Source organism: Pezoporus wallicus, unplaced genomic scaffold, assembly GCF_028554395.1.
Source record: "Pezoporus wallicus isolate ANWC-B61680 ecotype Strahan unplaced genomic scaffold, APGP_CSIRO_Pwel_v1 contig_5069, whole genome shotgun sequence".
In the NCBI taxonomy this organism is placed as follows: Eukaryota; Metazoa; Chordata; class Aves; order Psittaciformes; family Psittacidae; genus Pezoporus; species Pezoporus wallicus.
In genome coordinates, this window is record NW_026642361.1 from 2,902,391 (window position 1) to 2,928,905 (window position 26,515).

Below are 26,515 nucleotides of genomic sequence, written 5' to 3' on the forward strand. Positions count from 1 at the left end.
GCACTGCCTGGTTGCTTTGATTTGGACACAGTAGCTTTGGGTCAGTAGGTTCATCAGATTCAAATACGAAATGACAGCATAGCCTCTGTTCTTCAGGTTGCCATGGACTCACTGGTATCCAGCTCTAGCTGTGCTAAAGCTCAAATGGGTATGTCTGTATGGCGTAAGTTGCAGTTGCGTTCTAGATATACCATAAGCTGTAAAAGCAGCACCTGACTGGGTGCTCAGCAGCACAGCCCACAGCCTTGCTCACCACCATCAACCATTTCAGGACACTTCTGCCCAGCACTGTTTCAGCAGGAGCTCAATGTTGAATATCTCCTCCTTACTGGCTGGTGACAGGCAATGACTGGCTGTCAGATATCTTCTAAGTGGAAACTTTGTGTTGGGAAATGTTTTGTAGAAGTTTGATCTCTAGAGCACGAATTGCCTAATAATCCTGTAGGAGTTGGCTGGAAAAGCAGTACTGCGTAAATTTCTGCAGCCCAGGTAAATGCAGTAAATATACCCTGCAGAGCATCTTCAGCTTTAAATGAATGAAACATCTAACAAAACTAAAAATGAAAAGGGGGTAAAACAAGACATATTCTAGCAGCCTTCTACTTCCAAATAATGCTCCAGTGCAGAAGATGTGTGCATTTGATTCCATTTACTGAAAACGCTAGTCACTTTGATATGGGATAACTGGAGAGAAAGACCCCTGTTTCAGATATAGTACTTATTGATGGTATTTTTTTAATACTTGGCGAGACACCAATACATTTGTAATATTAGATAAAACTAAATCTCTGTTGGGGTTAGCGGAAAGATTTATATGAAAACTCAAAAAATAAAAAAATGCTGTGATAAGCTTGGAATGTCCTGTTCTTGATAAGCTTATGAAAATGAAGATGATCATAACTTTAGAAAAAATAACTGCTTTCCTGAATTGGCATATCTGTCAGGGTTTATATTATGACAGCAAGCGTATAATTAGTATATAATATGGATGGTATTAATGAAACTTCTGCTTTCCACTTTTGAATGTGAGAAGAATGAATGTGTGGCATTTTGTTATGCTCAAATAAGATTTATTAATAATTCTTTTTTTGTTGTTGCTGCTTTTATTACCAACCTAAGCCAAGTGACCTACGGAAACATCGGAGAAAGGTATGATACTAGAGGGGTATTTTAAGTTTGGAAAGCACATTTTTCGCATTCTTCTGCTATTCAGATAACCTTGCCAGCCTCTGCATTCCCTTTACTCCTTTTCATTCAATTCCTGAGTGTAATCATTTTAATCCTACCTGGAAAGTCTTGCAGACGTCACAGCTAAGCCACAGAATCAAGGCTCACGAATGATACCTCGGAGTAGTAGCCTCTAGAGCACAAACTTAAAGGAATGCAGTTTAAAACTAACTAAATAAAAAGTGTGGATGCAAAAGAATTACCTTCAAATGTATTTTGGCCATTCTTGCTGGAGAAACCAGAGTGAGATTACTTGAAGTCTTCTCAAGCAATATAAAGTTATTTACAGCATTGGCACTGATTATGGGATTTATCTTTGCATGAGAGGAGATAATATTAAAGGTAAAGCATTATATGTTGTGATATCAAAAAATCATTTTTGTCCATGCTTATTTTCAAGCATTCTGATCATTCTGTTAACAAGCTGTGGAGAGAGTGGTCCTCTTTATGTCTGTATTTACCTTCTCCCTTACATCCCTGAGAAACTTTGTTTACTCAAATAATCCTTTTTAATGAAGAGACATGCTCATGTCTTAAGGTTATTTTCCTGTTTAGACCTTCAATGAATCAACCTGTTTGGCATAAAAGAAATCAATTTCTTCTTCAAATGTGATCTTTCTTTCAAATACATACTTTAATCTGCCATATTTAGACAATTGCTCTTTCCCAGTAGCTTCTTTTAAAAATAAGAATCCTTACAATTTGCCAAAAATCAAAATGCCCCTGAAACTGTGCATGCTCAGTTCACTTGACAAATTACTGCAGCATATGTTGCAACTTTCTTGAAAAGCTAATCTGCTCTCAATGGAGTCTCTCTCCCCCAGATCGCAGTAGTTGAAGAAGATGGGCGTGAAGATAAAGCCACAATCAAATGTGAAACTTCTCCTCCTCCAACACCCAGAACTATCAGAATGACTCATACCCTTCCTTCTTCATACCACAACGATGCCAGAAGGTAAGATATTTGTAATATGAATTAGTACTTCACAGTTTTACCTGGTGTTATTCTTTTCAGATTATGTTGTTTAACTATTCCAAAATGAATGATTTCTTCCTGCTGCTTCTTGGCAATTGTTTCCCCTACCATGAGAGCGAAAGCCTTATCCTTTGTCTTTTGCATGACCCTAAGAACATTTGTCAGTGCTAAAATGCAGAATCATAGAATCACAGAATGGTTGGGGTTGGAAGGGTCCTCTGGAGAACATCTAGTCCAACCCTCTTCTGCTGCCAAAGCAGTTTCACCAAAAGCAGATTGCACAGGATCACATCCAGGCTATTTTGAATATCTTCAGAGAAGGAGACTCCACAACCTCTCTGGGCATCCTGTTCCAGTCCTCTCTCACACCAAAAGTAATGAAGTTTTTCCTCACATTTAAATAGAACTTCTTGTGTTTCAGTTAGTGCCCATTGCCCCTTATCCTGTTGCTGGGCACCACCAAAAAGAGTCTGGCCCATCCTCTTGACACCCACCAATAAGGTATTTGTATGAGTTGATATGATCCCCTCTCTTCAACTGGGGAGCCCAGATGCAGCCTCACCAGGGCTGAGTAAAGAGGGTAGAGAGGGAGGATAACCTCCCTTGATCTGCTGGCCACGCTTCCTAATGCACACCAGGACACTGCTGGCCTTCTTCACCCCAAGAGCACATTGCTGGCTCATGGGCAACTTGTCCATCAGAACTCCCAGGTCTTCCTCCACAGAACTGTTTTCCAGCAGGTCAACCCCTAACCTGTACTGGTGCATGAGGTTATTCCTCCCTAGGTGCAGGACCCTACACTTGCCTTTGTTGAACTTCATTTCCGCCCAGCTCCCTAGCCTATTCAGGTCTCACTGAATGGCAGCACAGACTTCTGGTATATCAGCCACTCCCCCCAGCTTCATATCATCAGCAAACTTGCTAATCCTGCACTCTGTCCCTTCACCCAGGTCATTCATTAATAAGTTGAACAAGACTGGACCCAGTACTGACCCCCGGGGAGCGCTGCTAGCTACAGGACTCCAATTAGACAGCGTCACTGATGACAACCCTCTGAACTCTGCCATTTAGCCAGTTCACAATCCACCTTACTGGTCCCTCATTTAACCCATATTTCCTGAGCTTACCTATGAAGGTGTTATGGGAGACAGTAACAAAAGCCTTGCTGAAGTCAGGGTAGACAGCATGCATTGCTCTCCCCTCACCTACCTAGCTGGCCATTCAATCATAGAAGGTTATCAGATTGGTCAGGTGTGATTTACTGTTGGCAAATCCATGTTGACTACTCTTGATAACCTTCTTTTCTTCCACATGCTTAGAGATGACGTCCAGGATGAGCTGTTCCATCAACTTTCCAAGAATGGAGGTGACTGCCCTGTAGTTTTCTGGATCCTCCTTCTCACCCTCTTTGAAGACTGGAGTGACATTGGCTTTCCTTCAATCCTCAGGCACCTCTCCTCTTCTCCGTGACCTTCCGAAGATGATAGAGAGTGGCTTAGCAATAACACCTATCAGATCCCTCAGCACTCATGGGTGCATTTCATCAAGGCCCATGAATTTCTGGTTGTCAGTTTTGCCTAAATGATCTCTAATCAGATCCTCCTTGACCAAGGGAGTCGCTTCCTTTCTCCAGACTTTCTCTCTTGCCTCCAGGGCCAGGGATTTCCAAAGGCTGGCCTTAGCAATAAATCCTGAAGCAAAGCACACTTTCAGTAACTCTTCTCTGTATCATTTGTTGTCAGGGCATCCATCTTATTTAGCAGGCCCACATTTTCTCTAGTCCTCCTTTTGCTACTGATGTATTTGAGCAAGCCCTTCTTGTTGTCCTTGACATCCCTTCAGATTTAATTGCAAATGCACCTTAGCCTTCTTCATTGCATCCCCATATACTCTGACAAAGTTCCCATATTCTTCCCAAGTAGTCTCCCTTTTTCCACATTCTGTAAGCTTCCTTCTTCTGTATGAGTTTTACCAGGAGCTCCTTGCTCATCTGTGCAGGTCTCTTGCTCCCTTTGCTTGATTTCTTTCTCATAGAGATGCATCAATTTTGAGCTTGGTGGAAGTGATGCTTGAATATTAACCAGATCTCTTGGATCCCCCCTACCTTCCAGAGCCCTAACCCATAGGATTCCACAAATCAGGTCCTTGAAGAGGCCAAAGTTAGCTCTCATGAAGTCCAGAGTGCTTATCATAATCCTGCTTATTGCCCTGTTCTTTTCACACAGGATCCTAAACTCCACCATCTCATGGTCACTTCAGTCAAGGCTGCCCCCAACCTTCACATCCCCAGCCAGTCCTTTTTAGCACTTCTCATTGACTCCTCCAACACCTGTGGCAAAAGGTTATCACCAGTTTTGTTCAGGAATTTTCTGGACTGTGTATCTTTAGCCATGTTGTCTCTCCAACAACTATCAGGTTGAAGTCCCCCGTGAGAACCAGAGCCTGTGATCATGAAGCTACTTCCAGCTGTTTTTAGAAGGACTCATCAACAACTTCTTCCTGATCGAGTTGCCTGTAGTAAACACCTTCAACAGTAGCACCCATGTTAGCCTGTCCCTTAATTCTTACTCTTAAGTTTTCAACTGGTTCTTCATCTGCCCCTGTGCAGACCTTAATACATTCCCATTGCTTTCACATAAAGGGCAATTCCACCACCTCGACTTTCTGGCCTATCTTTCCTGTAAAATACATAGCCATCTATGACAGCATTTCGGTCATGTTAGGTATCCCACCATATCTCTGTAATTGTTATGATATCATGGCCCTGTGAGTGCGCACATCTCTCTAATTCTTCGTGTTTATTCCTCATGCTGCATGCATTGGTGTACAGGCATTTCAGAGAGGTAATTGAGCATGTGGGTTTCCCAGGAGGGATGCAAAAGGATCCATACACCTTAGCCATACATACCCTTGAGGTGGCTGGCCTTCTGGTTCTCATCTTGGGAGGCAGCTGAAGAACATTTGTTGCTGCTCTGGTTGGCTTGGCTTGGCTTATTCCCCAGTTGAATGCGATGGTGTGACTATTGCCACTTTAGACCCTGCCCATATATGCTGAGTATTTGTTTTTTGAGGTACAGTGTCAATCATTACTAGAAGGAGTGAAACTTCAAATCCTAGAAAGACAAACTGCAGGCTGATTCTTGTGTTTTTCATCAATTTTTCTTAGCAAATTGAAAATATTTATTTACTTTCAGCCTTTTTTTTTCCAGTATGATCCATTCAGACTGATGGACAAAATTTGATCTTGTATTGCCCCGCATGTTACTAAATTGTTTAAAGAAGATGGTGTGATTGTTTCACTTGTTAGGAGATCATTGCTGAAGTATAACCAATTTGTTTGCAGAACTGCTCAGAAAGAAAAATCTTACCTGCAAATGTTGCCATGTTATCTATTCCATTTCTTTATTATCATTTTGTAGTAGCTTGCCTGCTTCATTGGAGCAAGAAAGCATTGGTCTTGGCAGTGTCAATAGCAGCCAGGACTCCCTACACAAAGCTCCCAAGAAGAAAGGAATCAAGTCTTCGATAGGACGCTTGTTCGGTAAAAAAGAGAAGGCTCGTCTTGGACAGCTCAGTAAGGCATTAGTGGTAACAAGCTAACATCAACATTTCACAGTCATTTTCCTATTTTTAATTTTGCTGCTTTTCAGTTTCCAATTTGCTTATTTTTCTGTTTTGTCTGGCAGAACTTTTCCATTAAACTTCATTGCTATCAGCAGTTGTATTTGTCATGAGTTTGCTATAACATAAATGAAAAGAGACTTCTGGCACAAATTACTAGAGTCATCCTCTTCACTGAACCTACTGCTTCAGTAGTCTTTTGAACTAAGGTAGAAGTGCTAGCAGTGTATCTTCAAATAGCCAAATAAAGAGGAGCTGAGAAAGGAGTAAGTAATAAACCGCTATAAGCAGTGTAGCTATGTGATAGGGAAGGTCCTTGCAAGTAAGTGTGTTGCTTTTCACATTTCATTGTGTCGATTGATGCCTGCTAGTGCCTATCACTGAATGTCCTCACAATACTCTTTCAATTAGCTATGCTGCTCACAGCAATGCTTTGTTTTCTTTCTAATACTTCTCTCCTTTTCCCTTGCTAAGAAGACCCTAGTCTAATTAATTCCTGGTAAAAATTTTCCTCTGTGATTTTCCATAGGAAAATACACACTACATGCAAAATTAAAAAAAAAAACAACAAACAAACAAAAAGTCATAACATAACTTTATTTAATTACCTTAGGTAGCATAAGCTAATGGTGAAATGACCATCTTTAGCAAAGGCTCATAGTCTGCATGCCTGGGTAGACAAATACATCCTTAGCTGCAGTCTGTACTGCTAGGCCGTCTGATCTAGCTAGATTAAGATTAGTATGTATGCACATTCCAACAAACCATCAAATTGGAATAGATGTGTCAGTAAAATAGAGATAGTAGCTATTTCTTAGTTAGGAAGATGTCACATAATGTGATTTGTGAGGGACTAAATTTTTACTGCCATGGTGACCAAACAATACCTGTAAAAGAATTTTAAGGGCTTACAATATGTAAACCTAAAATAAAAAAAATAAATTCATATTAAAACATGTCCTTATCACAACTAAAAAATCCATCACTAAAATCATACAGAATAAAATAAGGTAACATTCAGGTCAGAGTATCAAAAACTCAAATAACTGAGCATTCTCCATTTATACTCCAACTTTTCTCGTATCTCATGAAACTTTGTGTTCTTGGAAAAAAAACTCTAATCACAATTTAAATTGGGTTTTATTCCCACTATAAGAAGAATAAAAGTCATTTATTCAATCTTTTTAATAGTGTAATGTATTTCAGCATCTATTAAATGAGCCTTTCAAATACACCTGCATGTCACCATCTGCACTGATGGAGAACAGTATAACTTCAGTGTGCAATATTAATTCATATTTACATTCCATAAAACCAATTTTATTGGTAGTGGTAGATTATGCATAATAATCTATGATTTCACAGTAATTCAGGAACACAGAGGATAAAGGTGTAACAAAATGTTAGTCTTCCCTGCAGTTTCTTGCAATGTAGAACAAAAATAAAATAGCAGGAACAATGTAATCTGCAAAGACTAGTTTCTTAATAATACCCACCATGTGTAATAAGACATACGTATAATTGGATAAAACTTATTTGTAAGTCTCGACACTAGCTCATGAAATCACAGAACAATATTAGTGAAGATTTGCTATTAAATGAAACAGCAAAAATTTCAGTATAATTCACGTTTTAATTAAGCAAACTAGGTTTACAGGCATGTATGAAAATAACAGTAGGACTATTAACTGCCCCAAAAGTAGATGCAAAATATTTTTAGAAATTGAAACAGCATTGAGCTGCTGAATTATAGTTTTTCTCATCTTAATTCTTAAGATATCAAAAGAAAACCAAATATTGAGTGACAATTTTCATTCAATAGCTGTATATTAAAGACCAAATAAGATTTAAAAAATATCATGGTAGTACTTGGATCAATCCTATGAAGGTAGGCTATCTGTGCAGCTATGTAATTAATAGTTCTATTTATAGTAAGTTACTGTATCACAGAAATCAAGATAGTAAGCCCTACCATTACTGCACTGCAATATATTCGTATGGGTTTTACAACTTAAATTTATTATACAACATAAATAAAGGAATTTTATTTAATTCCTTGTTTAAATTAAACACTCCAATATAGATACATACTAATTTTTAATATGGAAAATTTCTTCAATAGCTTATGAAATATTGAAGATGTAATAAATGTAATTTTTAGCTACAGAAACATTAATTTGTTTTCTTATATATGCGTATTTGCACATGCACACAATTATGCTTAAAGAGCACTTTAAATGTTCATGTCAATGCAGAGGATATTAGGGATCCCAGTGATATTATACAGCATAAGTACACATCATATTTCCATAACTAATTCTATAATAGCTCTAAAAAACACATGTAATATATACTTATATGTAATATATATATAATACACATGTAATATATACTTATATTTAAGAAGCAATACTGTAACCTCCAAAGTTTCACCACAAACTTCAACAGAGCCAGGTTATCACCCAAAAGATCTCCTTGCTCTGCATTCCCTGCAGAGCTCTGAAATGATTAGTTTTCTACTGCTAAACTTGCCAAAATTTCATTATTTTGTAATTTGCTAGTTTTACAACCTCTGTCAAACCATTTGTGTTCAAAGGTAAATTCATGCCTTAGGAGATCTTTCTCAGAATCAAGATTTCTATATTCTTCAAGATTAATTACAGGAAGAGGGAAAAGGAATGTTACAGGGACCATGGGTGTCTTTTGTTTATTATTTATTTGTTTGATTTTAAACTTACCCACTTGGGGAATACCACACTAGACACATACGCAGGTCCCTTCTTCCTTGAATCCAGGCAGCAATAAAAAAGTCAGAGCATCTTTCTGCTTCTGCACTGGGAAAGTCACATTAGAGGATATACTGTATGATCCATGCTCATCATACAGTAGCAGTAATGTCCTTAGTTCATAATATGACCTTATCGGTCCAGGTGTCCTTGTTTACCACAACCTTTCCTTGTCACTCTGTGTAAGTTATTCAAGTTCCCATGCCTTTGACAGGAATTAGGTGCCCATGAGACACATCCAGGAAGACCTGTGAGGCTTTTTAATTCTCTGACAGATTCTTTGTGTCGTCTCTGGCTTGGGAGTTCACAGGGATAATGACAACAAAACTCCAAGACTCTCTATGAGAGCAAAATGAAGACTTTAATAGTACAACATTACATAATGCTATATTATGTCAATAATAATGACAAGTTCTTGAGAGCTTGAGTTCTTGAGAAGGCCCTTTCATTTGTACATTTCACAACTAAGATTAAAAAATGGTGAGGGCATTGCTTACTTAGGACTATGAGATTGATCTTCAGGAGGCAAGGAAAAACAAGCAAAGGAAATAAAGTTGCTCTCTTCTTAAACTTCTGCTAAACACAAGGAGGAAAGTCTTTACCTCTACTTCTACTCTTTTCCACATAGCAAATGCTTGCAAAAATTTACATCCGTAGGTGATAAATGTTGTCCACAAACACCAAGTATCATGGTTTAAGGAAACAAACATAGGTGGTAGTGGTGGGTGGGAGGGAGATTGAAGGGTTGAGGGTGGGAAAAAACTGGGAAAGAGCTATGGGAAAATATGATGGGGCTTGGTTTGTTTTGTTTTCCAGGAGGCTACATGGAAACAGAGGCAGCAGCTCAGGAATCTCTGGGATTAGGAAAACTTGGAACCCAAGCAGAAAAGGACCGAAGACTAAAGAAAAAGTGAGTACCTTTCTCATGTGACTTTCATTGGCTCAAACTTAATTCAAACATCAAGTTTTGTGTTGTTTTTATACATGTGCAATGAGAAGCAAGATCATCCACTATGGCAGTTTAGTACTTAGTAAGTTTTTTTCCAGTTTAAAAGTTTTAAAGCTGCATATAAATTATAAGGAAAACTATTCAGTCTGTCAGTTGCACAGTATTGTTTCATCTGTGAAAGGATGTAGGCTTATGAGAAAGAGACATTTTCTATTTCACATTGTCATGAATTCCTTTTGACTGTACAATTCTTTAAAAATAGGCAGACATTTAGTGACTCACTACATAGATAAATTATTTTCATAAGGTAAAGAAAAATATTTTGTTTTGCATTATCTATTGAACATCTGGTTATTTCTGTCTATAGAAGTCAAAGGCTCCCCATAAACCCTAGCAGCTTCACTTTCTTTTTGTCTGTCAGCAAATGGCAACCTAGCTTTTGTTTGCATAAATCATATAATAATTTAATACTATATTTGCTGTCCCTCCTTGTAAAATCAGTACCCTGACTCATAACAGCTACCAGCACCTACGGAGAGCTATTAAAATAAAGCTACAAACACAAAAGAGCCCTCTTGGCAACATCACAATTCCAGTGTAATTAGAGGGTGTCAGAGAAAAAAGGTGGTACTTAAAAGTGACTGCAAATTCATTTTGCAAACAAACAGGTTCATTTTTCATCCATAGCCATTAACTTTAGTGCTATTATTTGGATTCTGAAAGCCTAATTTTTTAAATTTGCAGGGATTTCAAGTTTCTTTCAGTCTTTCAATGTTCCTTTGCAAAGTTTCAAGAGAATTTGCAATTCTAATCCAAAGAATCTAGAGATAGTTTCAGCATCTCTTTAAATTTATATAGAGAGTATTTTTAATCACTACTTTCATATAAATCTCCTGATGAAATACAACTTCAATGTAAACATCCATGTAGCGTAAAAATGTGTTTCATTTAAATCAGCCTCAATTTAGCAATTAGAGAAGCAGTCACTGTGCTAGCTGAGAGAGAAGAAATGTTTTAAATTAAGAAACTCACAATAACATTCACAGGGATATCAGTTGATGAGTTTTGTCCCTGAATTTCTTATTGATACATTTCAATCAGTCATTAGTCATTTAGAAATATATGAGTGGAAAGTTTATATTGCTATGCTTTTTCACTAAACCTAGACAACATTTCTGATGCTGTCATTATCATTCTAAAGAATATCAGTGAATTTTCAGCAGCCTGTTTTTTGAAGTCCCTATTTATCTTCCAGCTCTGAGGACTGAAGGTACTACGGTATTGAAATCACTTTGAAGGGACAAATGTGTTCCCTTTGTTCATTTTTTTTCATATGTTAGTTCTTTAAACTGGATAAAATAACTTCAGACTTGACACATACTACTGCATACTTGACATGACTACTCAACATATGAGAGTGCCTACCAAGTTTTGGGTCTGGAAATAGTAGGTGTACAAGTATTCTGTTTTTATACGTATGTCTAATCTCACACAGACAGACTTTTCCATGCTTTCTGCTTTTCAAGTCTTTCTTTTTTTTCTCCTGTGTCTGTGTGTCTTCGGTTCTTTATGGACTAGATATAATCAGAATGTTCTCTGCTGGAAGGAAAGTAGTCTTTCCTTCATGAATAGGACTGTTCATCTAGTCTGAACTGTATACTATTTATCATCAGTATATGCTATATACCTATGTCATTTTTGTTTTTTTTCCCTATTCCTTTAGATTCTTCTGTCTTCATAGTTTCTCACTTTGGAATCCTTACAACTGCTTTTAAGATTACTGCTAATTTACTTTTGGAGAAAGTTTTCTATATATATTTCATAGTTGTACAAGATATGTGATATGGGAAATATGTAACATTTTGTATTAGAAATATACATGAGGTTCTACTGAATTATGATAGTGATTAGGGAGCCAAGCAATCAATAGGGTATTGTCGTGGTTTAAACCCAGTCAGGCAACTCGTTCACTCACTCCCCCCCTTCTTTCCCTTTCCCTGCTCCCAGGGGGACAGAGAGGAGAATCGAAAAGAATGCAACTCTCACGGGTTGAGATAAGAACAGTTTAGTAACTAAGGTATAACACAGATCACTACTGCTACCACCAATAATAACAATGATAAAGGAAATAACAAGGGAAGAGAATATAACATCTCAGCACCAGCCAACTGATAAATCCCCCCCCCCAGCCCGACCAAGCTCTGACCGGTACCTCCTCCAACCCCGCAGTCCCAGCCCTTCCAGGTAACTCCCAGTTACATCCTGGGCATGACGTGCTGTGGTATGGAATACCTCTTTGGTCAATTTGGGTCAGCTGTCCTGTCTCTGCTTCCTCCTGGCCTCCTCTCTTCCCTGGGAGAGCATGAGGCTCACAAAGTCCTTGGCCAAACCAAAACATCACTGTTATCAGCTCTGTTCCCAGGCCGAAAGTCAAAACACAGCACTGCACCAGCTACCAAGAAGGAGAAAAATGACTGCTACTGCTGAACCCAGGACAGGTATAAATGAATTAACAATTAATTGTAAAAAATGCAGTCTTATATTTGCATGTTTTACCTCAGAAAGTGTTAAGTTGAAACCGTCCAGAAAGTCACTTAAATGAAAAGTTTGTCTCAGTAGGTCAGATTCCTTTCTGCTAACACTTATAAGCACAATGCATAATTCCCTCTGGAAGCAGAGCCTTAACAGTAGCTGCAAGTTTACTTATATGGGTAATTCAGATGGGAATATTATGCTATGTAACAACAAGGATAATGTTAATGTGTGTGCGGTCTTTATAAGAGGTAATAGCAGAAGTCTGAGGATAATTTTCTATCTTAGGATGCAGCAATAAGATTTAAGTCCAAACATTTGATTCCATTTTACTGATAAACAAAACTGCCCTATAAACCCTACAGGTACAGTGAGCTCAGTTGCTGGAACACAGAGAGCAGAGCAATTCACCTTGTAAGGATTTCTACTGCTAATTTTAGATTAGGACATAAAACACAAAAAAAGCCAGATACATTAAAAGAATGAAGCATAGGTTAAAGCAGGGAGGCACTCCTTTGTATTACATTTTAGGTCTGGATGATCTTTCTGTATGCAGCCAATTTCTTTCTCTATTAAACCAGCAATAACACCACACACGGAATTTGTGATTCTCTCTTGCACATGTAAGTCAAGTGAAATGGCTTTCAGCACTGTTAAAAGCTCAGTGAACTTCTCTTTCAGTTAAATGGTAGTTCTGGTGCAGGAAAGCAAGGAGTCTCCCCTTGACATGAAACCAGAGGTCTGATTCATCACTGTGATCAACACATGAGTTCTGTGAGCAGTACTCATGAGCTTCAACAGTTTGCAATTAGCTTTGAATTAGAAATTAAAAATTGACAGAAGTTAATATAAAAGGATGAATTCCTTAAGATGTTATCCATTTCTTTCAGCTGAATTAATCTCTTAAGTAAAAAATACCTTAAAATGCTAAATTTCTAATTTTGTATTTTTTAATGTATTCTCATCAGTAATTCAGCAAGGATGTCCCTACCCCAGGGATGAAGAAGCATTATGTTTCAAATTGCCAGCTGCTATAGCCAGTAGATACTAATGGTCCACTAGGTGCCCTGGCCACCTGCTCCCCAAATAGCCAGCACATGCATTGACCCTTCTCTGTGCTCATGGAGTTACAAACGTACTGTGGCGTGTGGTAGTGTTTTAGTGCAATTTACAGGTATAGAATAGCTTACCGAATAATATGTTTCACTCAGAGAAGTATGAGAAATCATGGTAATTCTGGAGACCAGTTCTCTCTCTGGTGATTGTAGTGTCATTAACTTAAATTTCAGCATTTTCCTGCTTCTTGCTTAGAAGACACTATTTAGATGTAAAATTTCTTTCAGTTTCAATTGACTGCTTAGACATCATTAAAATGTAATTAACAGTTTGCCTCTGTGATATGCTAGACATTTATAAAACTTAAACAAGAGTCTATTCATCCAACATTTGGTTATTCCAGTAGATTTCTTGGAAACGAGTCTTTCTCCTAAGGCATCAAAGAGAAATTAAGGAAGCTGTGTAAATTTTTTAAATTAGATCCAACATGTTCCTAGAATAATCTAAAAAGATTAATTAAGTTGGCTGACTCATCCATAGATCTTTACTCTCAGACACTGAACAGCTCTAGTTAATATTACAAGTTTTTAAGTCTTACTATTTGTAAATAGAGCATGCAGGCTTACAAAACAAAAAATGAGTGTCAGGGGTATTTAGAGTGGTTAGGGTGTTATTACATCGTTTGGTGAAAATAAATGATGTTGTCGTGTGACAAAGAATAATGTATTGCATTTTTGTTATTTAAACTAGCTTTTATATTCCATTTGACTTGTTCTATACAAAATATTTTTTATATAATATATTTTGCCTTTTGTCTGATGCTCACAGCCTATTTGCCTAATGAGTACTTTCATCAAGAAAACCATAGTTTAGGACTAAAAGTATTAATGGCACTGATCCCTATATGTCACCATTACATTTGATGCCCCTGATGATTCAAATAATTGGCACTCATCTCAGTCATAATTTTTATTTGATTAAGGTATACTGTCCAGAAGACACTCATCACTGAAATGAAAAATAGAGTTTTTCTCTTCCATTATTTTGTGTGTGTGTGTGTGATTAACCAGTGTGCGTATGAAAAATGACTACCTAATTTCCAATTCTGAATTTTGTAGTGGACTCCGGCTGCCATTTCTCCATGATTGTGTATACACTGTTCCAGCTCTTCATGATGTCATCCTTCATGGATGTCTTTTCAACCAAATATTATGGCTGTGCACAATAACTTGGCCTTGGCATTCACTTAGAGTTGTTATTATAGCCCAGGCTGGGACCCAGCATAGGCAGTTTCAGGTCAGTCCGATTTCTGTCCGAACTCATAAAGGTTCTCAAAGGGTTCAGATAGAGGCATAGTCCCTTCTGGGACAGCAGAAATTGATTAGCATGTGTCCCACAAGACAATTCATACCTCAGAAAAAGAGTAGATACCACTGTGCCTAAAACCAAATAATCTGTATCTGCCTTGAAAACGCACATCCCTACTGACCTCGTCTCAGGTGGCAAATTAAGACACTTTACAGAAGATGTATAAATATTTTACTGTCCTTTTCACTAAAAGAACATACAATGAACCCTTTATAAAAATCTTCTTTAACAGTGAATTCAGCCAAACTTGAAATAATACTAACAAATAGAAACTTGTTTGCTTCCCTTTTTGTAAATTTCCCTAGTGAGCATCAGCTGTATTCTCCTTGTCTGCAATTTTGCCCAGGAGTGATGTCAAATCATCCTTGCCTAAAAGCCTCACTAATGGCAAATACAGCTCTATAGTCTCAAGTGCTCTAAAGTCTACAGCTCAAAGTGCAGTATAGCTCTGAGTACCAGTAATCCATATCCTTTTCAAATGTACTGTTTGATTTGATCTGCAACAGTATGCAATACAGTACCAAATAAATATCTGCCTGAAGAAGGCAGCATGCTTGTGCTGGTTTTGGCTGTGATAATTTTCTTCATAGTAGCTAGTATGGGCTAAACCACAACAATGCTGAAGAAAAGTCTTTTATGTTGCATAAAAAGTATGTAATGACTAGTCATAATCACTGATATTTTACAGGGTGTGTTTATTTCATCCTGTGCAAGGCACTAACAAGAGACAAGGTTTGAGAGATATTTAACTGGTGTGTAGCCCTAGATTGCCACACGGAGGTGGATTTGACCTTGTGCATGCTGCTAACACAGTTTGAAACTGGCCAATGCCGTTGCCTCCTCAGCAAGCCCAAATACAAGTTATGTCCATGAAAATATATTTGCGTGCAAGTCAGCTAGCCTGGATCCTACTGACAGAATTCCAAGCAGAAGCTGATAATTCCCCAGTGTATTAATATGAACATTTGAAAACCAATTATTACTACATAACCAATGAAATAACGGCAATGTCTTGTAATGCCATTGGTCCTGGTGGTGTTAGGATGAGTTGAGCAGAGCTTTAGCTTCACTTTTTTCTTCAATTTTGTTTTGAATCTGGACAAGAATCTATTAATTCCATATTTCCAAAACAAGCTTAAGATGTGAGGTTTATATTTTCCTAGGAAAATCAAATTAAGCCGTTCTTTCAGATGAACTTGTTTTGGGGAGATTTACTCCACAGGTACAGGTTTTTATTTGCCTTGCAAAATCAAGACTTAAGTAATTCTCATATGTAAAATTACTGTATAAAAATAAATTCTTAGTATTCATAGCTTTAGAATTAACCTTGCAGAAAGAATTGCAGTGCTGCTAAAGTCTCAGCTGACTACAGCGATGTACATATTAAACAGCAGTAACTTCCATATGAGCAGAACAGCATGTTGTATTGACTCTTCTTCCTTTCTACTTAGAAAAGAAAGAATGATATTTTAAGTTCCTTTGATAAATTTGACAAATTCCTAATGGTTCTGTTTCTTTTCTTTTTTTGATGTTCATTCCTATATAGCCTTCAAAACTTGGGAGATGATAGAGATAAGTGTGGCATTCACATTTAAATAAAATCAGTAAAAAAGCCCAGAACACTGGGACTTCCATTTCTTTACAAGCAAACTTAAGTTTTAGATCACTGTCAACAGGCTACTTGAAAAAATGTTTGGGTAGACCTTTTGGGGGGATAAGAGTCTGAGACATCATAGTTATCTTTTAGGTGCTTTTAAATCCACACAGTGCCCCTTTAACTGGGTTTTGTGTGTGCAACTGCAATTAGAATTTGTCATAGTGTATTTGTGACTACAGATAATCTCCGTCCTCTGCCGTATACAAATAGCTGGTTTTAATGGTTTTCCTAATTGCACATATTTTGGAAAAATTAATCCAATTGGATTAATTAAGGACTTTTTCTGTGCCATCCATCTAATGTTCCTGAATACTTAATGCTTGTTATACACCATTATGTCCTAAATGTGCATGATTTTTTTTTTACACTGATGTAAAATGTGATGCCTTCCCCCCCCCCCAGTCTTTTATTTACTGAATCTGTAGGAAAATTCAAATTTTCTATTTAATTTCTTCCTTTCCTACCCCATCTCTGAGAAACTACCTGATGTTGTTAGTAGCTTTGAGACTGATCTTTAGTACTTCCTTTCTAGAAAACAGTACTGTGTTCAGTATCTATTATTTTCTGTTTTCTTCTTCCAGTTGAGGAAGGAGAGGTATTCAGGGTTCTGATATGGAGATTAGGATTGTCTGCTGTGTTCATCATGATTGCCTTGGCTGGATTGGTGTCTAATCCTTGAGACAGACATAGAATTAATTTTATTTTTAAAATTAATTCCTTTAGGAAATATTTTTAACACTTACTGGAAGACGTTTCAAGTCATTAGTCAGTCAAAGCTTTTGCAATGTTAAAATATATCTGGCTATTGTAGATAGCCAAATTATTCTTATTATATATATTACTGTATTATTATATATATTATTCTCTAAGAGGCTTGGAGCCTTCTTAATATTACAAATATAAGAATATGTGGGTATGTATCTTCAGAGGATTATTAAACCTTATTCAAATTATTCTGAGGATGAAAAAATTGATATATTTTATTCTATATCTAATCACATTTTTAATAAGTCTTGTATTTTAAAGAATATTATTTTTATCCTTTTCCCTTTTTTATTCTTTTCCTCATAGAAGAAAAGGACATTTCTATCAAGAAGTTGCAAGTTTTTTGTCAAATAAAAGCAGAACAAAACCCATTCCCTCACTGTTTTACAAATATAAGCCTACCTATTGCAGTTTTGGATTTATGCATAAATATAAGCATCTACCTATATGCATGCAACTGGCTTTCTAAACAGTGATCTCCACAGATGAAATATCCTGTCAGATTAACTGTAGAATTAGGGTTTAAGAGAATAAGTAATAAAACACAGCAGAGGGAAAAAAGTCAACTTAACTTTTAGTTTAATGTATGTCTAAGGATATTATGTTACTTCAATAAAATGATGATGAAAAGTCAAAAGCTAAAATATAAAGATCCATTTTTTTTCTTCTGTATTTTATTATTCTGCAGACAAGGTGCTCAGGCAGTGAAGTAATGTCCCTTGATTCTCTGCTTCTATAATGAGGGAGACTGCAATGGCCTTCAGGTCCCATAAGTTATTCCCAAGCGACTGCAACTGCCAACTCATTAAAACTGCCAGAAAATTACTTGCATTCTAATTAATTCCCCAGCTTATTTCTCTCTACCCATACCCAAAGGACTATTCAGAGGAGGAAGAAGAAAGGAGTGAGAGTTCTGGTTTAATAGACTCTGAAGGTCCAAAATTAAAAGTTTTTCCAGCAAAGGTGTTCAAGTCAGTCTTTACAGTTAGCTCAGTAGAAAATGAGCATGAATCATCAATTCATATTCAATTCTAGTGCTACTTCCATCGGGTTTTGTAATCATTTGACTAGTTCTCTAGTCCTTTATTTATATTGCATACCTTTGTTGTTCTTCTCTTCCTTAACCTTTCTTTCCTAAACCTTCTGTGTCTAAATTTGTCATTTGTTTCCATCTGCTTCTCTGTATTGTGCTCTCTCTCCTCTCTCCCAGCTGTTCTGCTCATACCACATACATGAAAATAAAATTTAAGGTCTTGAAACCAGCGCCCTCCTGAACTCACTGAAATGTCTGCAGTCTTTTCTTAATTATTATCGGAGCACAGACTTCTCATCCCCAAGTTTTCTACAGCTATCTCCACCAAGCATTTTTATATCTCTATAAATCACTTCTTAATAGAAGTATAATATTCTGAGATGTCTGGGTTTCATTCAGGCATATAATTTTTTTTATGATGGCAATTAAAGGATGCTGAAGAAAGTTTATTATTTTTGATAACATCTTGCTTTCTCCTGCAGATATGGTTACTAATTATATTGGCAAGGATAGGTTACCTTGAGGGCAAATCACTAATACCAGTATTGCTACTAATCTTTTGTTAGTATGACCATTAAAAAATGATAGTCATCTATGTACATGACATCTGAATATTCAAAGAGAAATGGAGTCTACATCATTTATGATTCCTCTAAAATATTTTGCTCAAATATTAATAAAGTGCACATAGAAAAGTAAACACTGGTTTGTAGTACGCTCAGTTTTACTGTTTCTCTATGTTAATTTGCTTAAATCCACAGGTTTGGGATTTTCAGGATTTTTGGTGTTACACAAAAATCATTATGTAAGAATTCAAATCTGGGTAAATGCTTGGATTTGAAAATCTATTCTACATTCACTGTATTTACATATTACTGGCACAAATATGTATTGTAGATGGAGGATGTGCCATGCTGAGTACCTAATAAGTAGCCAAAATCAGTTTAATGAAAATCTCATTTTGACAGATGCATCTGTTCTTCACAAGAACATTTAACTTCTTTAAAACATTCAAAGGCCAGTTAGAAAGATTTCTTTAGTTATAATGTTAGCATTATTTTATCTATCATATGATTTTTATTTTTTATGGGCTACTATATGTTCATTAACATTTATGTGCTTTTTTTTTTCCATTCATCTCTCTCCATCTCATGAAAAGCATATCTGGGTAAGTTAAAACACCATGGTTGCTGAACATACTCATTTTCAGCACCATGTTTATTTCCTATCTTTTATACTTATTTCTTTTTGTTTTTCCGTGAACCTTGTGTAACAGTCCATACAGAAAACTAACCCAAATGAAAACTTTCAAAGTATTCAAAATAACCTCAAAAGCATACAAAAATTCAGATCAGGACTTGCTCCTGCAGGGAATGACAGAATGGATTAAATAATGGGAGACTAATTCTGGTGATTTTTATTTGATTTTTTTTTCTTTTAATAAACAGTTTTGGGAAGGTGGAAAGCCCAGAATTGTGAAGACATTTGAAAGTTTAAGTCAGTGAAAAAATCCTGAGAGTGACAGCCTAGATAAATGAATGTTATTAAAGCATATATTCCTAGTTACATCACAGAAGACTCAAGATTGTAAATACTCTAGGAACCCAGACTACACAATTTATATCTTTTTGGTTGAGCCCTCATGCTCTGTAGTAGTACAATAATATTTTATTTGTGCATATACTTTTACTATTTTGGTTTTCACAAGTTTTTTTTTTTAACCTGATATCAAGTTTAAAATCTTCATCTCCTCTTTGATTTATCATACAAATGTTATATTTTCTTGAATATATTTTGTCATTTATTGAGAAAAATTAATTCATTTAAAACATGTACAAGCTATAGCTTTCTAAAGGTATAAAGATAAAAAACTCAAAGAGAACAGGAGTTACCACATTAATTTAAATAAATACATAAAATGTAACTTGGGGTTTATTGCACATTTAATACCATTATTAATTTATACAAATTCAGCTACCTTATTTTGTCATACAGTGACTTTAGCTATAGGATTCTAGCCTCTCTTAAATATTTAGCAAACAACAATAGAAAAGATAAAATCCAAATCCAGCTTAATTGAATAGCAATCTTCTCTCCTGAATTTATAAGTCTTTGAGTATGAGTATGTTTGCTTTCAAGAGGCAGATGTGCTTAATCTTAAATTGAAATCATGGGATTACTCAGATGAATATAACATATTTGGTCTGTCATTACTGTCTACTTCTCTGCTAGAATCATGTAAAATATTTTGTGGTAAATTAAACTTTCTAGTACTGGTGATAAATCATGATAATGTCAGTAATAATAATCAGAGGATATGCAAGGTAAACACTTTTGTTTGTTACCTTTTTTAAGAAAACATCTATGAGTAAAGGCCATTTCACAAAATCTAAATTGCCTATTAGCCAAAATTTTTAAAATTGATTCTGCTTGTATTTTGCAAACATGATTTGGCTCTTGATTTCACTGTGCCTGCTTTTCAGTTCATCTCACATTTATGATTATATTTTAACTAAGACATCATAATATGTTTAATATAATAGCCCTTAGGACTTTTCATGTGAACCCTAATAGAGCTATCAGTGTAAATGCTATTATTTGGAGAAATGTGAAGATCTGTGTTGAAACAGTGTTCAAGTTCCTTCAAGACAGTGTCTGGACTACACAAACTGTATGCATTATGTATATCAGAATTCCTAAGCTGTTATTTCTTGTTTGCTTCATGGGAGGGAGCCTTTTCTTCATAAAGAAAATCGACTGTCACTGAATGACACTCTTTAAATCAAGATCTTGTTAACTTCCCACACTAAGACTGTTTAAAGATTATTCTTATTTTTAATGAAGTTCATTGCATTTTATGTAATGAGTTGGTGAGGGTTGCTCATAGAGAGCTATAGTTTTCCTAGTGCAAAGGAAGGATATATATAAAATAGCAAATTTGCAGGATAATAACATAGTTTTGCTTTTTCATTCCCCTCTTCCTTTTGCTCCTATGTACCTCTGCTGTCCAGAGGGATAGTGAAGCATTCATATTCCCCATGGTATGAGACAATTCTGCTCTCAGCTTGGTAGGGTGATTTGTGTGCTAAAGAAAATGGCCGAATGTAACAGCATCTTTAGAAAGTAATTTTGGGAAGGACCAGAAGTCAGTGCTAGGGAAGCAACAGCACTTCTCTGACACACAACTTGACAAGTCAGCGTTACATGTTCTTTCTTTTCTGTCTTTCATAAAAGAATGAAGACAGCCCGCCTGTTGAGATACTCTGTCTAAAGCAAATAGACGCATCTCAATTTTTAGATAAATGCTAAATAGGTGATGTTCATGAAATTTCCTGACTTTACAAAATGAGACTGAGGGTATGATATATTTTAAATAGGATATTGTAGTTTTTCCCATAATATCTCCAAGAAGAGGATTTTATTCTTGGACAATAATAATGTTGTCTTTAAAAATACAGCTTTAATTTGGAATTCATTCTGGTGGTAGTGATTTAAAACCCTATGTGCAAAATAGCATTTATAGTAATGCTTAATTAATGTCAATTCTTCCTCATCAGCTTGTTTTCATATGTTGCCAAAAAACTAAATGAGCATGGAAATAATAACATTTTAATTACCTCCTTACGAGTGCAAAGTGGACACATTATAACATGTAGTACTCTTCTGACAAAGTCTTAAAATGAGAAAATGTCCATGTTCCCCTGCAAAGCATCTTCCAAATTAGAGAAACGGTAAAATGATATTTGCAATCTCCAAACCCTATTTTTGTAAAGAAAGAAAGAGGGAGTGATGAGCTTTTTTGTTTCTTCCTCTTGTATTTTGTAAGGAAAATTGAGCCGTGGTTGCCAGCATTTGCTCTTGAGGACCTTCTGTTTTCAGGAAGCCAGTGACTACCCCACAAGGACAATAGTTCATTCAGGTTGCTATAGAATATTTGGACTATATTCCAAAATAGGCAGATCACTGGATTAATTTTTCTGATGATTTGCACTATTGATAAAAACAATGCATGTTTTCTCCTTCATGACACTTTCAACTTATTTTGAAAGAATGGCATTCTTTTATACTGCTTGTTCATATAAAAACCCCAGAAGTTTATTTGACTGCCAGCTAAAGAGCATCTCCTTTAGTCAAAAACAGAAATTCTTGGTTTAGTTCTGGTTTAGAAATTGTAGGGTCAGGTTGTGCAGATCTCCTAGTGTGTATTAAAAAGTAGTCAAAGAATACTGTTAAAAAGTAAAGTATAATTTAAATGAACTTTAATATTGGAGAGTTGTTTAAAAGAAATATCTGAGGGAGGGAAGTATAAATTCTGAAGTATAGAATTCTTTTCAAGAGAAAGAAATATTATAAAAATTCTTTAGTATTCCACCTCAGGAAGTGAGGCACAAGCCTTATGATGCCTCTATTTGCTGTGCATGTCCAAGGATTTAACTTTACATTAAAAATATTTTAAACCCAAAACACTTCCAAAGACCCTTTGGATTATGTTTATCATACTGCAGTCTTCAGCAATAGCATATATATAGGGCATCCCATTTCCAGCCTGGACCCATTTTCTTCAGGCAAAATCAGTAACCACAGCTGTATTTCCTTTAGCTCCGTGAGCCTGACTACCTATGAAGTAACAGAAGTGCTTTCCTGCTCTGGGAGAATGTATTTGTTTAAGAAGCACTGGAATAATGCTAATCCTCCACACCAAGCCTCAGGCCAGTTCAAATGTTGCAAGGTCACACAAGACTCCTTAGAAATATGTACTTTATAATTCCAGCATAAGGTATTAAGTTTTTCATGAAGGTAAGATCTTTAAGTGCCAATGCCTCTTCTGCAGGCACCTCACTTCCTGAGGACATGCAGGAATTTCACACCAAATTAAAGAAATAGGCCACACATTTATGCTTTCTTACAAAGCAAGTATAGCTCTACATGTCTTTGGACATGATGTGCTGGGCTGCATTAAAAGGAGCGTGGACAATAGTTCGAGATTAGGTGATTCTCCCCCTGTACTCCACTCTTATGAGACCACACCTGCAGTACTGCATTCAGCTTTAACGGCCCCCAGCATAAGACGGAAATGGACCTGTTGGAGTGAGTCCAAAGGGATGAATATGATCAGAGGGCTGGAGCACCTCCCGTATGAAGATAGGTTGAGAAAGTTGGGCTTGTTCAGCCTGGAGAAGAGAAGGCTCAGGGAGACCTTAAAGCAGCCTTCCAGTGCCTAAAGGGGGCCAACAAGAAATCTGGAGAGGGACTTTTTACAAGGGCATGTAGGGATAGGACAAGAGGAATGGCTTTGATGAAAGAGGGTAGATTTAAATTAGGTATTAGGGAAAAAAAATTCACTGTGAAGGTGGTGGGGCACTGGCACAGGTTGCCCAGAGAAGTGGCTACCCCATCCCTGGCAGTGTTCAAGGCCAGGTTGGATGGGGTTTTGAGCAACCTGGTCTAGTGAAAGGTGTCCCTGCCCATGGCAGGAGGTTGGAACTGGATGAGGTTTAAGGTCCTTTCCAACCCAAACCATTCTATGATTGTGACGTCTGAGTGACATAGAATAAACTATGCTGCAAAGGATGTGTGGGAAGAGAAGTTAGATAAACTTCAGTAGTGCTGTCAAGTACTTGTAATGTTGCATATTACCACACCATAAGCATAGAAAGTAAAGCAGCTGCCTTTCTATTAATATTCAGAGCTAGGGATTTAAACACGTATGCAAAATTGAATATTTGAATTCCATTCCCTACTAAGCCAAACTCTCTCAGCCTGGCCCCTTTGCAGTGCACAAATCCCCAGAGGAGTCCATGCAAGTAAGATCACTGTATTGCTTCTATCTTTTGTGATTTTGTAGTACATATATTTGAAATGCTGCTAAGACAGTGATGAATTGCCAAGGAATAACTGAACCACAAAGGCTGTAGTAATAAAGGAAGACAGAGCAAAACTGAAGCTGTAATTCCAAGATTTCCTTGTTATGTGGGAATGTAAGCAAATTTTAATACTACATTAGCATAGTCCTGTCTAATTTGTATTTCAGTGCAGCTTGTTGCTGAGAGCATTCTTTTGTGTTTCACTCAGTAGGAGGCAGCTGAAAGTATGTTGTTAAATACTGGGGGAAAAAAAAGACTTCTGAATGACTGCTTTTTCTGTGCCACCACCACAGTGGGGTTTTATTCCTGCTCCAGGAATAAAAATGTCTGGTCAAATGGTTGAATATGCTTAATCTCGAACATTTTTCCAATAGCCTAGCTGACTGGCCTATACATAACTACCAAATATTTCATACCACTGTATTAAAAGTATGTTTTAAGCTTTGAGAAGGATGTTTTACATATATACTCACTGCATGCCAGAGAAGCTGCAGATGCAGGAATTTGATTGTTATATGATCGACTCAATAGAACTATATCTATGTATATGTATAAAATTTAGAAACCACTTCAATCTATAATTATGAAAATGTATACATCAGTAAAGCACATGCATTTCTTCCTTATATAAGCAATAATAATAAAAAAATCTAACATGGAGCTATCAGAGATACAACCAACCATTAATTAGCCATGAATGGCTTATTTAAGATGTAAAGTAGTTGTACTCAAGACACCCTTGAATTGTACACAGCTGGTCCAGCAAGTTTAGTGTTTCAAACACTCAGACTTGGCAGTGTTACTTCCATGCTTCACTCAGGTCTGGAGGTTGGCAATCTGGGGAGTTTCTGGCCCCTTACCAGACCAGAGCTAAGCTAGCCTCAAGAGGAATCCCTCAGTTTTCTCTGTTTGCTAATGTCTTCTATTGTATGTGTGATCCTTATATACAGGGTATGCCAATTCTCTACTGCTTCAGCTAAGAACAGACAGAAACCTTGCCTTTCGTATGTTGGGTGTTTAAAGGGATGTCAAAGTGCACCAAGAGGAAACAATCCGAAAGGGGAAGGAAACCACCGGTGTTTTCTGTGTCTTTTCTATGCCTGTCATCGTGATTCACTGTTGTTACCCTTAACAAAATGACACGGTTGCGTCTATATTGTCCCTGCACATACCTCTGCGTATTTAACCTTTTTTGATCCATTTTTAGACACGAACTTCTGGAAGAAGCTCGGAGAAAAGGTTTGCCTTTTGCACAGTGGGATGGGCCAACAGTGGTTGCCTGGCTGGAGGTAAGTGTTGGCCGTAACTTGGAAACGTAAGTCACTTTTGCAAACTGCTGTGTTTGTCCTTCCAGATTCATTAAGAGACTGTGAAATCTCCTCCTCCCTCCCGTCTGCACAGAGCCGTGAGCATTAAGCAGCTTTTGATACTGGATGGTGTAAATCAGAGGGTAGAGCTGAAAAAAAAGTAAACTAGGATTGCACAGGAAGATGAGGACAGGCAAAAAGGCTTATCAAGTGCACCTGAATCCCCAAATTTTTGAAATCTGATAATTTCTCAGTCTCTAAATATCTAGGAACTCCACAGACAGTATATGTAGGATGATATGCAAAGGAAAAAACAGAAATTAGCTATCAGATTTTATTGGAGGTTAACACAGAAGCTACATCTTCAAGATTTTTAATAAACTTAAAGAATTTGTAACTTTCTGTCTTTTAAAATGTAATGGGAAAGGACTGATTGACCTGGATATCACTCAGAACATGATAAAAAGGTGTTCATCACTGCACTTTCACCTGGGATGTGGCAGACCTAAACTGAAATGTCTCTGATATGACAGACAGTGCCTCCATCTCTGAAATCCAGTCTGTAGACAGCTCTTTCATTTGGAGCACCTAAATGAATGGATTTTGGAACTGATCCAGAGAAACATTCAGCAGAGCTATCCATTTGACAAAAAAAAAAATCAATAGAATTATTATTATTAATTAGGTGATGGAACTATTCAAAAACATTTACCCAGATACCAAGGGGAGGAGAGGAGTATGTTCTTATACAAGTACACAGTCACTTTGATATGGCAAGGTTGTACCATTTCAGTAGAGGTGCAAGATTTTGTTGCTTCAAGGAATAGGTGTCTATTTGTTGTCTATACCGGGCATCTCAATGTATTCTCATCTGTTCTCATGTCTGCTGTAGTTATCATCCATTGACCATGAGAATTTGCCAGTTTTCCCCTTCCATTCAAAAAAAAAAAAGGTCCCTCTTTAAAGCTTTAATAGGACTATATTCAGGGAATAAATGAAGGGCGAAGAATGAAAAAAAGCTGAATTTCTGCAGAATTTCTGCTTCATATTGGAATCCCTGAAGGCACCTACTGAAAAAGAATAAATGAAAATTGCAGAAAGGCATTTCAAGTGTTTGCACATGACCTTGGAAAATGGGGTTATATCTTTCTTCCAAAAAATCACTGTTAATATGGAATGTTCATTACTTTGGCTACTATGTGACTTTTTTCATATGACTTTTGGGAGCTCTTTAACCAGATTTTTATCAGGTGGAAATATTTAATCTTACAGTCAAAGCCGATTTGCTGGAAATGTGACCATAAAAAGGTCTATACAATTCTGAATACTGAGAAAAATTTACCCTTGATATCCTCTGGGGTGATCCAAAATTTG

General features: G+C 36.7%; 2 protein-coding genes across 8 annotated transcripts in view; one reads left to right on the forward strand and one right to left on the reverse strand.

Annotated features, from left to right (window-relative positions):
• PPFIA2 (PTPRF interacting protein alpha 2) overlaps nt 1-26,515 on the forward strand; it is a 313,295-nt gene that overhangs the window by 266,845 nt on the left and 19,935 nt on the right. For 6 of the 7 annotated variants that reach the window (XR_008974940.1, XR_008974939.1, XR_008974941.1 and 3 more), the window contains 5 exons: nt 1,120-1,149; nt 2,052-2,182; nt 5,623-5,777; nt 9,427-9,520; nt 25,042-25,123. Coding sequence is in view for 2 of the 7 variants with exons in the window: in XM_057429558.1 (XP_057285541.1) it covers nt 1,120-1,149; nt 2,052-2,182; nt 5,623-5,777; nt 9,427-9,520; nt 25,042-25,123 (492 nt within the window). In the remaining 5 variants the exon portion in view is untranslated. The remainder of the gene's footprint in view (nt 1-1,119; nt 1,150-2,051; nt 2,183-5,622; nt 5,778-9,426; nt 9,521-25,041; nt 25,124-26,515) is intronic. The other variant, XR_008974938.1, reaches the window with a different exon arrangement.
• ACSS3 (acyl-CoA synthetase short chain family member 3) overlaps nt 1-26,515 on the reverse strand; it is a 177,705-nt gene that overhangs the window by 37,166 nt on the left and 114,024 nt on the right. The gene's annotated exons all lie outside the window — the stretch shown is intronic.